At 48.5% G+C, this 15,353-nt stretch overlaps 1 protein-coding gene across 1 annotated transcript in view; it reads right to left on the reverse strand.

Moving 5' to 3' along the window:
• Positions 1 to 6,217: 6,217 nt before the first annotated feature.
• LOC140472215 (uncharacterized) overlaps positions 6,218 to 15,353 on the reverse strand; it is a gene marked incomplete at both ends in the record, with an annotated part of 90,515 nt that continues 81,379 nt past the window's right edge. Inside the window, one exon of the mRNA XM_072567472.1 lies at positions 6,218 to 6,271. Coding sequence (XP_072423573.1) covers positions 6,218 to 6,271 — 54 coding nt within the window. The remainder of the gene's footprint in view (positions 6,272 to 15,353) is intronic.

The following is a 15,353-nucleotide window of genomic DNA, read 5'->3' on the forward strand; positions in this document are numbered from 1 at the left end:
GTGTTGGGTGTTGGTTGTTGGGTGTTGGATGTTGAGTTGTTGAGTGTTGAGTTGTTGAGTGTTGAGTGTTGAGTGTTGGGTGTTGGGTGTTTGGTGTTGGTTGTTGAGTGTTGAGTGTTGGGTGTTGGATGTTGAGTTGTTGAGTGTTGAGTTGTTGAGTGTTGAGTGTTGAGTGTTGGGTGTTGGGTGGTGGGTGGTGTGTGTTGGGTGGTGGGTGTTGCTTGTTCAGTGTTGGGTGTTGGGTGTTGGGTGTTGGGTGTTTGGTGTTGGGTGTTTGGTGTTGGATGTTTGGTGTTGGGTGTTGGGTGTTGGGTGTTGGATGTTGGATGTTGGATGTTGGATGTTGGATGTTGGATGTTGAGTTATTGGGTGTTGGGTGTTGAGTGTTGGATGTTGAGTGTTGAGTGTTGAGTGTTGAGTGTTGGGTGTTGGGTGTTGGGTGTTGGGAGTTGGGTGTTGAGTGTTGAGTGTTGAGAATCGGGTGTTGGGTGTTGCGTTTTGGGTGTTGGCTGTTGGATGTTGGATGTTGGATGTTGAGTTGTTGAGTGTTGGGTGTTGGGTGTTGAGTGTTGAGTGTTGAGTGTTGGGTGTTGGATGTTGGGTGTTGGGTGTTGGGTGTTGGGTGTTGGGTGTTGGATGTTGGATGTTGGATGTTGAATGTTGGATGTTGAGTTGTTGGGTGTTGGGTGTTGGATGTTGAGTTTTTGAGTTGTTGAGTTGTTGAGTTGTTGAGTTGTTGGGTGTTGAGTGTTGAATGTTGGGTGTTGGGTGTTGGGTGTTGCGTGTGGGGTGTTGGGTGTTGGGTATTGAGTGTTGAGTGTTGGGTATTTGGTCTTGGGTGTTGGGTGTTGGGTGTTGGGTGTTGGGAGTTGGGTGTTGAGTGTTGAGTGTTGAGAATCGGGTGTTGGGTGTTGCGTTTTGGGTGTTGGCTGTTGGATGTTGGATGTTGGATGTTGTGTTGTTGAGTGTTGGGTGTTTGGTGTTGAGTGTTGAGTGTTGAGTGTTGGGTGTTGAGTGTTGGGTGTTGGGTGTTGGGTGTTGGGTGTTTGGTGTTGGGTGTTGGGTATTGGGTATTGGGTGTTGAGTGTTGGGTGTTGGGTGTTGGGTGTTGGGAGTTGGGTGTTGAGTGTTGAGTGTTGAGAATCGGGTGTTGGGTGTTGCGTTTTGGGTGTTGGCTGTTGGATGTTGGATGTTGGATGTTGAGTTGTTGAGTGTTGGGTGTTGGGTGTTGAGTGTTGAGTGTTGAGTGTTGGGTGTTGGATGTTGGGTGTTGGGTGTTGGGTGTTGGGTGTTGGGTGTTGGATGTTGGATGTTGGATGTTGGATGTTGAGTTGTTGGGTGTTGGGTGTTGGGTGTTGGATGTTGAGTTGTTGAGTTGTTGAGTTGTTGAGTTGTTGAGTTGTTGGGTGTTGAGTGTTGAATGTTGGGTGTTGGGTGTTGGGTGTTGCGTGTGGGGTGTTGGGTGTTGGGTGTTGGGTGTTGGGTATTGAGTGTTGAGTGTTGAGTGTTGAGTGTTGGGTGTTGGGTGTTGGATGTTGGTTGTTGGATGTTGAGTTGTTGGGTGTTGAGTGTTGAGTGTTGATTGTTGAGTGCTGAGTTGTTGGGTGTTGGGTGTTGGGTGTTGGGTGTTGGGTGTTGGGTGTTGGGTGTTGGGTGTTGGGTGTTGGATGTTGGATGTTGGATGTTGGATGTTGAGTTGTTGGGTGTTGGGTGTTGGGTGTTGGATGTTGAGTTTTTGAGTTGTTGAGTTGTTGAGTTGTTGGGTGTTGAGTGTTGAATGTTGGGTGTTGGGTGTTGGGTGTTGCGTGTGGGGTGTTGGGTGTTGGGTGTTGGGTATTGAGTGTTGAGTGTTGAGTGTTGAGTGTTGGGTGTTGGGTGTTGGATGTTGGTTGTTGGATGTTGAGTTGTTGGGTGTTGAGTGTTGAGTGTTGATTGTTGAGTGCTGAGTTGTTGGGTGTTGGGTGTTGGATGTTGAGTTGTTGAGTGTTGAGTGTTGAGTGTTGAGTGTTGGGTGTTGGGTGTTGGGTGTTGGGTGTTGAGTTGTTGGGTGGTGGGTGTTGGGTGTTGCTTGTTCAGTGTTGGGTGTTGGGTGTTGGATGTTGGATGTTGGATGTTGAGTTGTTGGGTGTTGGGTGTTGGATGTTGAGTTGTTGAGTTGTTGAGTGTTGAGTTGTTGAGTGTTGAGGTGTTGGGTGTTGGGTGTTGGGTGTTGGGGGTTGGGTGTTGGGTGTTGGGTGTTGGGTGTTGAGTGTTGAGTGTTGTGTGTCGAGTTGTTGGGTGTTGGGTGTTGGGTGTTGGATGTTGAGTTGTTGAGTGTTGAGTGTTGAGTGTTGAGTGTTGAGTTGTTGGGTGTTGGGTGTTGGGTGTTGGGTGTTGGATGTTGAGTTGTTGAGTGTTGAGTGTTGAGTGTTGAGTGTTGAGTTGTTGGGTGTTGAGTGTTGATGTTGAGTTGTTGGATGTTGAGTTGTTGAGTGTTGAGTTTGTTGAGTGTTGAGTGTTGGGTGTTGGGTGGTGGGTGTTGGGTGGTGGGTGTTGCTTGTTCAGTGTTGGGTGTTGGGTGTTGGGTGTTGGGTGTTGGGTGTTGGGTGTTGAGTGTTGAGTGTTGAGTCTTGAGTGTTGAGTGTTGGGTGTTGGGTGTTGGGTGTTGGGTGTTGGGTGTTGGGTGTTGAGTGTTGGGTGTTGGGTGTTGGGTGTTGGATGTTGGGTGTTGGATGTTGGATGTTGGATGTTGGATGTTGGATGTTGGATGTTGGATGTTGGATGTTGGATGTTGAGTTGTTGGGTGTTGGGTGTTGGATGTTGGATGTTGGGTGTTGGGTGTTGGGTGTTGGGTGTTGAGTGTTGAGTGTTGAGTGTTGAGTGTTGGGTGTTGGGTGTTGGGTGTTGGTTGTTGGGTTTTGGGTGTTGGGTGTTGGGTGTTGGGTGTTGGGTGTTGAGTGTTGGGTGTTGGGTTTTGGGTGTTGGGTGTTGGATGTTGGGTGTTGGGTGTTGGATGTTGTGTTGTTGTGTGTTGAGTGTTGAGTGTTGAGTGTTGAGTTGTTGGGTGTTGGGTGTTGGGTTTTGGGTGTTGGGTGTTGGATGTTGGGTGTTGGATGTTGGGTGTTGGATATTGAATGTTGGATGTTGGGCCTGTATTCCTGATGAAGGGCTTTTGCCCGAAACGTTGATTTCGCTGCTCGTTGGATGCTGCCTGAACTGCTGTGCACTTCCAGCACCACTAATCCAGTGTTGGGTGATGGATGTTGAGTTGTTGCGTATTGAGTGTTGAGTGTTGAGTGTTGGGTGTTGGGTGTTGGGTGTTGGGTGTTGGGTGTTGGGTGTTGGGTGTTGGGTGTTGGGTGTTGAATGTTGGATGTTGGATGTTGGATGTTGGGTGTTGGATGTTGGGTGTTGGGTGTTGCATGTTGAGTTGTTTAGTGTTGAGTGTTGAGTGTTGATTGTTGCGTGTTGGGTGTTGAGTGTTGAGTGTTGAGTGTTGAGTGTTGAGTGTTGAGTGTTCAGTGTTGAGTGTTGAGTGTTGAGTGTTGAGTGTTGGATTTTGGATGTTGGGTGTTGGGTGTTGGGTGTTGGGTGTTGGATGTTGGATGTTGGATGTTGGATGTTGGATGTTGGATGTTGAGTTATTGGGTGTTGGGTGTTGAGTGTTGGATGTTGAGTGTTGAGTGTTGAGTGTTGAGTGTTGAGTGTTGGGTGTTGGGTGTTGGGTGTTGGGTGTTGGGTGTTGGCTGTTGGATGTTGGATGTTGGATGTCAGATGTTGAGTTGTTCGGTGTTGGGTGTTGCGTGTTGAGTGTTGAGTGTTGAGTGTTGAGTGTTGGGTGTTGGGTGTTGGGTGTTGGGTGTTGGGTGTTGGATGTTGGATGTTGGATGTTGGATGTTGGATGTTGGATGTTGGATGTTGAGTTATTGGGTGTTGAGTGTTGAGTGTTGAGTGTTGAGTGTTGAGTATTGGGTGTTGGATGTTGGGTGTTGGATGTTGGATGTTGGGTGTTGGGTGTTGGATGTTGGATGTTGGGTGTTGGATGTTGGGTGTTGGATGTTGAGTTGTTGGGTGTTGGGTGTTGGGTGTTGGGTGTTGAGTGTTGAGTATAGGGTGTTGGGCGTTGGGTGTTGGGTGTTGGGTGTTGCGTGTGGGGTGTTGGGTGTTGGGTGTTGGGTATTGAGTGTTGAGTGTTGAGTGTTGGGGGTTGGGTGTTGGATGTTGGTTGTTGGATGTTGAGTTGTTGGGTGTTGAGTGTTGAGTGTTGAGTGTTGAGTTGTTGGGTGTTGGGTGTTCGATGTTGAGTTGTTGAGTGTTGAGTGTTGAGTGTTGTCTGTTGGCTGTTGGATGTTGGCTGTTGGATGTTGGGTGTTGGATGTTGGGTGTTGGATGTTGAGTTGTTGGGTGTTGAGTGTTGAGTGTTGAGTGTTGGGTGTTGGGTGTTGGCTGTTGGATGTTGGGTGTTGGATGTTGGGTGTTGGATGTTGAGTTGTTGGGTGTTGAGTGTTGAGTGTTGAGTGTTGGGTGTTGGGTGTTGGGTGTTGGGTGTTGGGTGTTGGGTGTTGGGTGTTGGGTGTTGGGTGTTCAGTGTTGAGTGTTGAGTATTGGGTGTTGGGTGTTGGGTGTTGGACGTCGAGTTGTTTGGTGTTTGAAGTTGTGTGTTGGGTGTTGTGTGTTGGGTGTTGAGTTTGGGTGTTGGGTGTTGGGTTTTAGGTGTTGGGTGTTGGTTGTTGGGTGTTGGATGTTGAGTTGTTGAGTGTTGAGTTGTTGAGTGTTGAGTGTTGAGTGTTGGGTGTTGGGTGTTTGGTGTTGGTTGTTGAGTGTTGAGTGTTGGGTGTTGGATGTTGAGTTGTTGAGTGTTGAGTTGTTGAGTGTTGAGTGTTGAGTGTTGGGTGTTGGGTGGTGGGTGGTGTGTGTTGGGTGGTGGGTGTTGCTTGTTCAGTGTTGGGTGTTGGGTGTTGGGTGTTGGGTGTTTGGTGTTGGGTGTTTGGTGTTGGATGTTTGGTGTTGGGTGTTGGGTGTTGGGTGTTGGATGTTGGATGTTGGATGTTGGATGTTGGATGTTGGATGTTGAGTTATTGGGTGTTGGGTGTTGAGTGTTGGATGTTGAGTGTTGAGTGTTGAGTGTTGAGTGTTGGGTGTTGGGTGTTGGGTGTTGGGAGATGGGTGTTGAGTGTTGAGTGTTGAGAATCGGGTGTTGGGTGTTGCGTTTTGGGTGTTGGCTGTTGGATGTTGGATGTTGGATGTTGAGTTGTTGAGTGTTGGGTGTTGGGTGTTGAGTGTTGAGTGTTGAGTGTTGGGTGTTGGATGTTGGGTGTTGGGTGTTGTGTGTTGAGTGTTGAGTGTTGAGTGTTGAGTTGTTGGGTGTTGGGTGTTGGGTTTTGGGTGTTGGGTGTTGGATGTTGGGTGTTGGATGTTGGGTGTTGGATGTTGAATGTTGGATGTTGGGCCTGTATTCCTGATGAAGGGCTTTTGCCCGAAACGTTGATTTCGCTGCTCGTTGGATGCTGCCTGAACTGCTGTGCACTTCCAGCACCACTAATCCAGTGTTGGGTGATGGATGTTGAGTTGTTGCGTATTGAGTGTTGAGTGTTGAGTGTTGAGTGTTGAGTGTTGGGTGTTGGGTGTTGGGTGTTGGGTGTTGGGTGTTGGGTGTTGGGTGTTGGGTGTTGGGTGTTGAATGTTGGATGTTGGATGTTGGATGTTGGGTGTTGGATGTTGGGTGTTGGGTGTTGCATGTTGAGTTGTTTAGTGTTGAGGGTTGAGTGTTGATTGTTGCGTGTTGGGTGTTGAGTGTTGAGTGTTGAGTGTTGAGTGTTGAGTGTCGAGTGTTCAGTGTTGAGTGTTGAGTGTTGAGTGTTGAGTGTTGAGTGTTGGATTTTGGATGTTGGGTGTTGGGTGTTGGGTGTTGGATGTTGGATGTTGGATGTTGGATGTTGGATGTTGGATGTTGAGTTATTGGGTGTTGGGTGTTGAGTGTTGGATGTTGAGTGTTGAGTGTTGAGTGTTGAGTGTTGAGTGTTGGGTGTTGGGTGTTGGGTGTTGGGTGTTGGGTGTTGGGTGTTGGGTGTTGGCTGTTGGATGTTGGATGTTGGATGTCAGATGTTGAGTTGTTCGGTGTTGGGTGTTGCGTGTTGAGTGTTGAGTGTTGAGTGTTGAGTGTTGGGTGTTGGGTGTTGGGTGTTGGGTGTTGGGTGTTGGGTGTTGGATGTTGGATGTTGGATGTTGGATGTTGGATGTTGGATGTTGGATGTTGGATGTTGGATGTTGAGTTATTGGGTGTTGGGTGTTGAGTGTTGAGTGTTGAGTGTTGAGTGTTGAGTATTGGGTGTTGGATGTTGGGTGTTGGATGTTGGATGTTGGGTGTTGGGTGTTGGATGTTGGATGTTGGGTGTTGGATGTTGGGTGTTGGATGTTGAGTTGTTGGGTGTTGGGTGTTGGGTGTTGGGTGTTGAGTGTTGAGTATAGGGTGTTGGGTGTTGGGTGTTGGGTGTTGGGTGTTGCGTGTGGGGTGTTGGGTGTTGGGTGTTGGGTGTTGGGTATTGAGTGTTGAGTGTTGAGTGTTGGGGGTTGGGTGTTGGATGTTGGTTGTTGGATGTTGAGTTGTTGGGTGTTGAGTGTTGAGTGTTGAGTGTTGAGTTGTTGGGTGTTGGGTGTTCGATGTTGAATTGTTGAGTGTTGAGTGTTGAGTGTTGTCTGTTGGCTGTTGGATGTTGGCTGTTGGATGTTGGGTGTTGAATGTTGGGTGTTGGATGTTGAGTTGTTGGGTGTTGAGTGTTGAGTGTTGGGTGTTGGGTGTTGGGTGTTGGGTGTTGGGTGTTGGGTGTTGGGTGTTGGGTGTTGGGTGTTCAGTGTTGAGTGTTGAGTATTGGGTGTTGGGTGTTGGGTGTTGGACGTCGAGTTGTTTGGTGTTTGAAGTTGTGTGTTGGGTGTTGTGTGTTGGGTGTTGAGTTTGGGTGTTGGGTGTTGGGTTTTAGGTGTTGGGTGTTGGTTGTTGGGTGTTGGATGTTGAGTTGTTGAGTGTTGAGTTGTTGAGTGTTGAGTGTTGAGTGTTGGGTGTTGGGTGTTTGGTGTTGGTTGTTGAGTGTTGAGTGTTGGGTGTTGGATGTTGAGTTGTTGAGTGTTGAGTTGTTGAGTGTTGAGTGTTGAGTGTTGGGTGTTGGGTGGTGGGTGGTGTGTGTTGGGTGGTGGGTGTTGCTTGTTCAGTGTTGGGTGTTGGGTGTTGGGTGTTGGGTGTTTGGTGTTGGGTGTTTGGTGTTGGATGTTTGGTGTTGGGTGTTGGGTGTTGGGTGTTGGATGTTGGATGTTGGATGTTGGATGTTGAGTTATTGGGTGTTGGGTGTTGAGTGTTGGATGTTGAGTGTTGAGTGTTGAGTGTTGAGTGTTGGGTGTTGGGTGTTGGGTGTTGGGAGTTGGGTGTTGAGTGTTGAGTGTTGAGAATCGGGTGTTGGGTGTTGCGTTTTGGGTGTTGGCTGTTGGATGTTGGATGTTGGATGTTGAGTTGTTGAGTGTTGGGTGTTGGGTGTTGAGTGTTGAGTGTTGAGTGTTGGGTGTTGGATGTTGGGTGTTGGGTGTTGGGTGTTGGGTGTTGGGTGTTGGATGTTGGATGTTGGATGTTGAATGTTGGATGTTGAGTTGTTGGGTGTTGGGTGTTGGATGTTGAGTTTTTGAGTTGTTGAGTTGTTGAGTTGTTGAGTTGTTGGGTGTTGAGTGTTGAATGTTGGGTGTTGGGTGTTGGGTGTTGCGTGTGGGGTGTTGGGTGTTGGGTGTTGGGTGTTGGGTATTGAGTGTTGAGTGTTGGGTATTTGGTCTTGGGTGTTGGGTGTTGGGTGTTGGGTGTTGGGAGTTGGGTGTTGAGTGTTGAGTGTTGAGAATCGGGTGTTGGGTGTTGCGTTTTGGGTGTTGGCTGTTGGATGTTGGATGTTGGATGTTGTGTTGTTGAGTGTTGGGTGTTTGGTGTTGAGTGTTGAGTGTTGAGTGTTGGGTGTTGAGTGTTGGGTGTTGGGTGTTGGGTGTTGGGTGTTGGGTGTTGGGTGTTTGGTGTTGGGTGTTGGGTATTGGGTATTGGGTGTTGAGTGTTGGGTGTTGGGTGTTGGGTGTTGGGAGTTGGGTGTTGAGTGTTGAGTGTTGAGAATCGGGTGTTGGGTGTTGCGTTTTGGGTGTTGGCTGTTGGATGTTGGATGTTGGATGTTGAGTTGTTGAGTGTTGGGTGTTGGGTGTTGAGTGTTGAGTGTTGAGTGTTGGGTGTTGGATGTTGGGTGTTGGGTGTTGGGTGTTGGGTGTTGGGTGTTGGATGTTGGATGTTGGATGTTGGATGTTGAGTTGTTGGGTGTTGGGTGTTGGGTGTTGGATGTTGAGTTGTTGAGTTGTTGAGTTGTTGAGTTGTTGAGTTGTTGGGTGTTGAGTGTTGAATGTTGGGTGTTGGGTGTTGGGTGTTGCGTGTGGGGTGTTGGGTGTTGGGTGTTGGGTGTTGGGTATTGAGTGTTGAGTGTTGAGTGTTGAGTGTTGGGTGTTGGGTGTTGGATGTTGGTTGTTGGATGTTGAGTTGTTGGGTGTTGAGTGTTGAGTGTTGATTGTTGAGTGCTGAGTTGTTGGGTGTTGGGTGTTGGGTGTTGGGTGTTGGGTGTTGGGTGTTGGGTGTTGGATGTTGGATGTTGGATGTTGGATGTTGAGTTGTTGGGTGTTGGGTGTTGGGTGTTGGATGTTGAGTTTTTGAGTTGTTGAGTTGTTGAGTTGTTGAGTTGTTGGGTGTTGAGTGTTGAATGTTGGGTGTTGGGTGTTGGGTGTTGCGTGTGGGGTGTTGGGTGTTGGGTGTTGGGTGTTGGGTATTGAGTGTTGAGTGTTGAGTGTTGGGTGTTGGGTGTTGGATGTTGGTTGTTGGATGTTGAGTTGTTGGGTGTTGAGTGTTGAGTGTTGATTGTTGAGTGCTGAGTTGTTGGGTGTTGGGTGTTGGATGTTGAGTTGTTGAGTGTTGAGTGTTGAGTGTTGAGTGTTGGGTGTTGGGTGTTGGGTGTTGGGTGTTGAGTTGTTGGGTGGTGGGTGTTGGGTGTTGCTTGTTCAGTGTTGGGTGTTGGGTGTTGGATGTTGGATGTTGGATGTTGAGTTGTTGGGTGTTGGGTGTTGGATGTTGAGTTGTTGAGTTGTTGAGTGTTGAGTTGTTGAGTGTTGAGGTGTTGGGTGTTGGGTGTTGGGTGTTGGGGGTTGGGTGTTGGGTGTTGGGTGTTGGGTGTTGAGTGTTGAGTGTTGTGTGTCGAGTTGTTGGGTGTTGGGTGTTGGGTGTTGGATGTTGAGTTGTTGAGTGTTGAGTGTTGAGTGTTGAGTGTTGAGTTGTTGGGTGTTGGGTGTTGGGTGTTGGGTGTTGGATGTTGAGTTGTTGAGTGTTGAGTGTTGAGTGTTGAGTGTTGAGTTGTTGGGTGTTGAGTGTTGATGTTGAGTTGTTGGATGTTGAGTTGTTGAGTGTTGAGTTTGTTGAGTGTTGAGTGTTGGGTGTTGGGTGGTGGGTGTTGGGTGGTGGGTGTTGCTTGTTCAGTGTTGGGTGTTGGGTGTTGGGTGTTGGGTGTTGGGTGTTGGGTGTTGGGTGTTGAGTGTTGAGTGTTGAGTCTTGAGTGTTGAGTGTTGGGTGTTGGGTGTTGGGTGTTGGGTGTTGGGTGTTGGGTGTTGAGTGTTGGGTGTTGGGTGTTGGGTGTTGGATGTTGGGTGTTGGATGTTGGATGTTGGATGTTGGATGTTGGATGTTGGATGTTGAGTTGTTGGGTGTTGGGTGTTGGATGTTGGATGTTGGGTGTTGGGTGTTGGGTGTTGGGTGTTGAGTGTTGAGTGTTGAGTGTTGAGTGTTGGGTGTTGGGTGTTGGGTGTTGGTTGTTGGGTGTTGGGTGTTGGGTGTTGGGTGTTGGGTGTTGGGTGTTGGGTGTTGAGTGTTGGGTGTTGGGTTTTGGGTGTTGGGTGTTGGATGTTGGGTGTTGGGTGTTGGATGTTGTGTTGTTGTGTGTTGAGTGTTGAGTGTTGAGTGTTGAGTTGTTGGGTGTTGGGTGTTGGGTTTTGGGTGTTGGGTGTTGGATGTTGGGTGTTGGATGTTGGGTGTTGGATGTTGAATGTTGGATGTTGGGCCTGTATTCCTGATGAAGGGCTTTTGCCCGAAACGTTGATTTCGCTGCTCGTTGGATGCTGCCTGAACTGCTGTGCACTTCCAGCACCACTAATCCAGTGTTGGGTGATGGATGTTGAGTTGTTGCGTATTGAGTGTTGAGTGTTGAGTGTTGGGTGTTGGGTGTTGGGTGTTGGGTGTTGGGTGTTGGGTGTTGGGTGTTGGGTGTTGGGTGTTGGGTGTTGGGTGTTGGGTGTTGAATGTTGGATGTTGGATGTTGGATGTTGGGTGTTGGATGTTGGGTGTTGGGTGTTGCATGTTGAGTTGTTTAGTGTTGAGTGTTGAGTGTTGATTGTTGCGTGTTGGGTGTTGAGTGTTGAGTGTTGAGTGTTGAGTGTTGAGTGTTGAGTGTTCAGTGTTGAGTGTTGAGTGTTGAGTGTTGAGTGTTGGATTTTGGATGTTGGGTGTTGGGTGTTGGGTGTTGGGTGTTGGATGTTGGATGTTGGATGTTGGATGTTGAGTTATTGGGTGTTGGGTGTTGAGTGTTGGATGTTGAGTGTTGAGTGTTGAGTGTTGAGTGTTGAGTGTTGGGTGTTGGGTGTTGGGTGTTGGGTGTTGGGTGTTGGGTGTTGGCTGTTGGATGTTGGATGTTGGATGTCAGATGTTGAGTTGTTCGGTGTTGGGTGTTGCGTGTTGAGTGTTGAGTGTTGAGTGTTGAGTGTTGAGTGTTGGGTGTTGGGTGTTGGGTGTTGGGTGTTGGGTGTTGGGTGTTGGATGTTGGATGTTGGATGTTGGATGTTGGATGTTGGATGTTGGATGTTGAGTTATTGGGTGTTGGGTGTTGAGTGTTGAGTGTTGAGTGTTGAGTGTTGAGTATTGGGTGTTGGATGTTGGGTGTTGGATGTTGGATGTTGGGTGTTGGGTGTTGGATGTTGGATGTTGGGTGTTGGATGTTGGGTGTTGGATGTTGAGTTGTTGGGTGTTGGGTGTTGGGTGTTGGGTGTTGAGTGTTGAGTATAGGGTGTTGGGTGTTGGGTGTTGGGTGTTGCGTGTGGGGTGTTGGGTGTTGGGTGTTGGGTGTTGGGTATTGAGTGTTGAGTGTTGAGTGTTGGGGGTTGGGTGTTGGATGTTGGTTGTTGGATGTTGAGTTGTTGGGTGTTGAGTGTTGAGTGTTGAGTGTTGAGTTGTTGGGTGTTGGGTGTTCGATGTTGAGTTGTTGAGTGTTGAGTGTTGAGTGTTGTCTGTTGGCTGTTGGATGTTGGCTGTTGGATGTTGGGTGTTGGATGTTGGGTGTTGGATGTTGAGTTGTTGGGTGTTGAGTGTTGAGTGTTGAGTGTTGGGTGTTGGGTGTTGGCTGTTGGATGTTGGGTGTTGGATGTTGGGTGTTGGATGTTGAGTTGTTGGGTGTTGAGTGTTGAGTGTTGAGTGTTGGGTGTTGGGTGTTGGGTGTTGGGTGTTGGGTGTTGGGTGTTGGGTGTTGGGTGTTGGGTGTTGGGTGTTCAGTGTTGAGTGTTGAGTATTGGGTGTTGGGTGTTGGGTGTTGGACGTCGAGTTGTTTGGTGTTTGAAGTTGTGTGTTGGGTGTTGTGTGTTGGGTGTTGAGTTTGGGTGTTGGGTGTTGGGTTTTAGGTGTTGGGTGTTGGTTGTTGGGTGTTGGATGTTGAGTTGTTGAGTGTTGAGTTGTTGAGTGTTGAGTGTTGAGTGTTGGGTGTTGGGTGTTTGGTGTTGGTTGTTGAGTGTTGAGTGTTGGGTGTTGGATGTTGAGTTGTTGAGTGTTGAGTTGTTGAGTGTTGAGTGTTGAGTGTTGGGTGTTGGGTGGTGGGTGGTGTGTGTTGGGTGGTGGGTGTTGCTTGTTCAGTGTTGGGTGTTGGGTGTTGGGTGTTGGGTGTTTGGTGTTGGGTGTTTGGTGTTGGATGTTTGGTGTTGGGTGTTGGGTGTTGGGTGTTGGATGTTGGATGTTGGATGTTGGATGTTGGATGTTGAGTTATTGGGTGTTGGGTGTTGAGTGTTGGATGTTGAGTGTTGAGTGTTGAGTGTTGAGTGTTGGGTGTTGGGTGTTGGGTGTTGGGAGTTGGGTGTTGAGTGTTGAGTGTTGAGAATCGGGTGTTGGGTGTTGCGTTTTGGGTGTTGGCTGTTGGATGTTGGATGTTGGATGTTGAGTTGTTGAGTGTTGGGTGTTGGGTGTTGAGTGTTGAGTGTTGAGTGTTGGGTGTTGGATGTTGGGTGTTGGGTGTTGTGTGTTGAGTGTTGAGTGTTGAGTGTTGAGTTGTTGGGTGTTGGGTGTTGGGTTTTGGGTGTTGGGTGTTGGATGTTGGGTGTTGGATGTTGGGTGTTGGATGTTGAATGTTGGATGTTGGGCCTGTATTCCTGATGAAGGGCTTTTGCCCGAAACGTTGATTTCGCTGCTCGTTGGATGCTGCCTGAACTGCTGTGCACTTCCAGCACCACTAATCCAGTGTTGGGTGATGGATGTTGAGTTGTTGCGTATTGAGTGTTGAGTGTTGAGTGTTGAGTGTTGGGTGTTGGGTGTTGGGTGTTGGGTGTTGGGTGTTGGGTGTTGGGTGTTGGGTGTTGAATGTTGGATGTTGGATGTTGGATGTTGGGTGTTGGATGTTGCGTGTTGGGTGTTGCATGTTGAGTTGTTTAGTGTTGAGTGTTGAGTGTTGATTGTTGCGTGTTGGGTGTTGAGTGTTGAGTGTTGAGTGTTGAGTGTTGAGTGTCGAGTGTTCAGTGTTGAGTGTTGAGTGTTGAGTGTTGAGTGTTGAGTGTTGGATTTTGGATGTTGGGTGTTGGGTGTTGGGTGTTGGGTGTTGGATGTTGGATGTTGGATGTTGGATGTTGGATGTTGGATGTTGAGTTATTGGGTGTTGGGTGTTGAGTGTTGGATGTTGAGTGTTGAGTGTTGAGTGTTGAGTGTTGAGTGTTGGGTGTTGGGTGTTGGGTGTTGGGTGTTGGGTGTTGGGTGTTGGCTGTTGGCTGTTGGATGTTGGATGTTGGATGTCAGATGTTGAGTTGTTCGGTGTTGGGTGTTGCGTGTTGAGTGTTGAGTGTTGAGTGTTGAGTGTTGAGTGTTGGGTGTTGGGTGTTGGGTGTTGGGTGTTGGGTGTTGGGTGTTGGGTGTTGGGTGTTGGATGTTGGATGTTGGATGTTGGATGTCGGATGTTGGATGTTGGATGTTGGATGTTGGATGTTGGATGTTGAGTTATTGGGTGTTGGGTGTTGAGTGTTGAGTGTTGAGTGTTGAGTGTTGAGTATTGGGTGTTGGATGTTGGGTGTTGGATGTTGGATGTTGGGTGTTGGGTGTTGGATGTTGGATGTTGGGTGTTGGATGTTGGGTGTTGGATGTTGAGTTGTTGGGTGTTGGGTGTTGGGTGTTGGGTGTTGAGTGTTGAGTATAGGGTGTTGGGTGTTGGGTGTTGGGTGTTGGGTGTTGCGTGTGGGGTGTTGGGTGTTGGGTGTTGGGTGTTGGGTATTGAGTGTTGAGTGTTGAGTGTTGGGGGTTGGGTGTTGGATGTTGGTTGTTGGATGTTGAGTTGTTGGGTGTTGAGTGTTGAGTGTTGAGTTGTTGGGTGTTGGGTGTTCGATGTTGAGTTGTTGAGTGTTGAGTGTTGAGTGTTGTCTGTTGGCTGTTGGATGTTGGCTGTTGGATGTTGGGTGTTGGATGTTGGGTGTTGGATGTTGAGTTGTTGGGTGTTGAGTGTTGAGTGTTGGGTGTTGGGTGTTGGGTGTTGGGTGTTGGGTGTTGGGTGTTGGGTGTTCAGTGTTGAGTGTTGAGTATTGGGTGTTGGGTGTTGGGTGTTGGACGTCGAGTTGTTTGGTGTTTGAAGTTGTGTGTTGGGTGTTGTGTGTTGGGTGTTGAGTTTGGGTGTTGGGTGTTGGGTTTTAGGTGTTGGGTGTTGGTTGTTGGGTGTTGGATGTTGAGTTGTTGAGTGTTGAGTTGTTGAGTGTTGAGTGTTGAGTGTTGGGTGTTGGGTGTTTGGTGTTGGTTGTTGAGTGTTGAGTGTTGGGTGTTGGATGTTGAGTTGTTGAGTGTTGAGTTGTTGAGTGTTGAGTGTTGAGTGTTGGGTGTTGGGTGGTGGGTGGTGTGTGTTGGGTGGTGGGTGTTGCTTGTTCAGTGTTGGGTGTTGGGTGTTGGGTGTTGGGTGTTTGGTGTTGGGTGTTTGGTGTTGGATGTTTGGTGTTGGGTGTTGGGTGTTGGGTGTTGGATGTTGGATGTTGGATGTTGGATGTTGGATGTTGGATGTTGAGTTATTGGGTGTTGGGTGTTGAGTGTTGGATGTTGAGTGTTGAGTGTTGAGTGTTGAGTGTTGGGTGTTGGGTGTTGGGTGTTGGGAGTTGGGTGTTGAGTGTTGAGTGTTGAGAATCGGGTGTTGGGTGTTGCGTTTTGGGTGTTGGCTGTTGGATGTTGGATGTTGGATGTTGAGTTGTTGAGTGTTGGGTGTTGGGTGTTGAGTGTTGAGTGTTGAGTGTTGGGTGTTGGATGTTGGGTGTTGGGTGTTGGGTGTTGGGTGTTGGGTGTTGGATGTTGGATGTTGGATGTTGAATGTTGGATGTTGAGTTGTTGGGTGTTGGGTGTTGGATGTTGAGTTTTTGAGTTGTTGAGTTGTTGAGTTGTTGAGTTGTTGGGTGTTGAGTGTTGAATGTTGGGTGTTGGGTGTTGGGTGTTGCGTGTGGGGTGTTGGGTGTTGGGTGTTGGGTGTTGGGTATTGAGTGTTGAGTGTTGGGTATTTGGTCTTGGGTGTTGGGTGTTGGGTGTTGGGTGTTGGGAGTTGGGTGTTGAGTGTTGAGTGTTGAGAATCGGGTGTTGGGTGTTGCGTTTTGGGTGTTGGCTGTTGGATGTTGGATGTTGGATGTTGTGTTGTTGAGTGTTGGGTGTTTGGTGTTGAGTGTTGAGTGTTGAGTGTTGGGTGTTGAGTGTTGGGTGTTGGGTGTTGGGTGTTTGGTGTTGGGTGTTGGGTATTGGGTATTGGGTGTTGAGTGTTGGGTGTTGGGTGTTGGGTGTTGGGAGTTGGGTGTTGAGTGTTGAGTGTTGAGAATCGGGTGTTGGGTGTTGCGTTTTGGGTGTTGGCTGTTGGATGTTGGATGTTGGATGTTGAGTTGTTGAGTGTTGGGTGTTGGGTGTTGAGTGTTGAGTGTTGAGTGTTGGGTGTTGGATGTTGGGTGTTGGGTGTTGGGTGTTGGGTGTTGGGTGTTGGATGTTGGATGTTGGATGTTGGATGTTGAGTTGTTGGGTGTTGGGTGTTGGGTGTTGGATGTTGAGTTGTTGAGTTGTTGAGTTGTTGAGTTGTTGA

The sequence above is a fragment of the Chiloscyllium punctatum genome, unplaced genomic scaffold (assembly GCF_047496795.1).
Source record: "Chiloscyllium punctatum isolate Juve2018m unplaced genomic scaffold, sChiPun1.3 scaffold_280, whole genome shotgun sequence".
Lineage (NCBI taxonomy): Eukaryota > Metazoa > Chordata > Chondrichthyes > Orectolobiformes > Hemiscylliidae > Chiloscyllium > Chiloscyllium punctatum.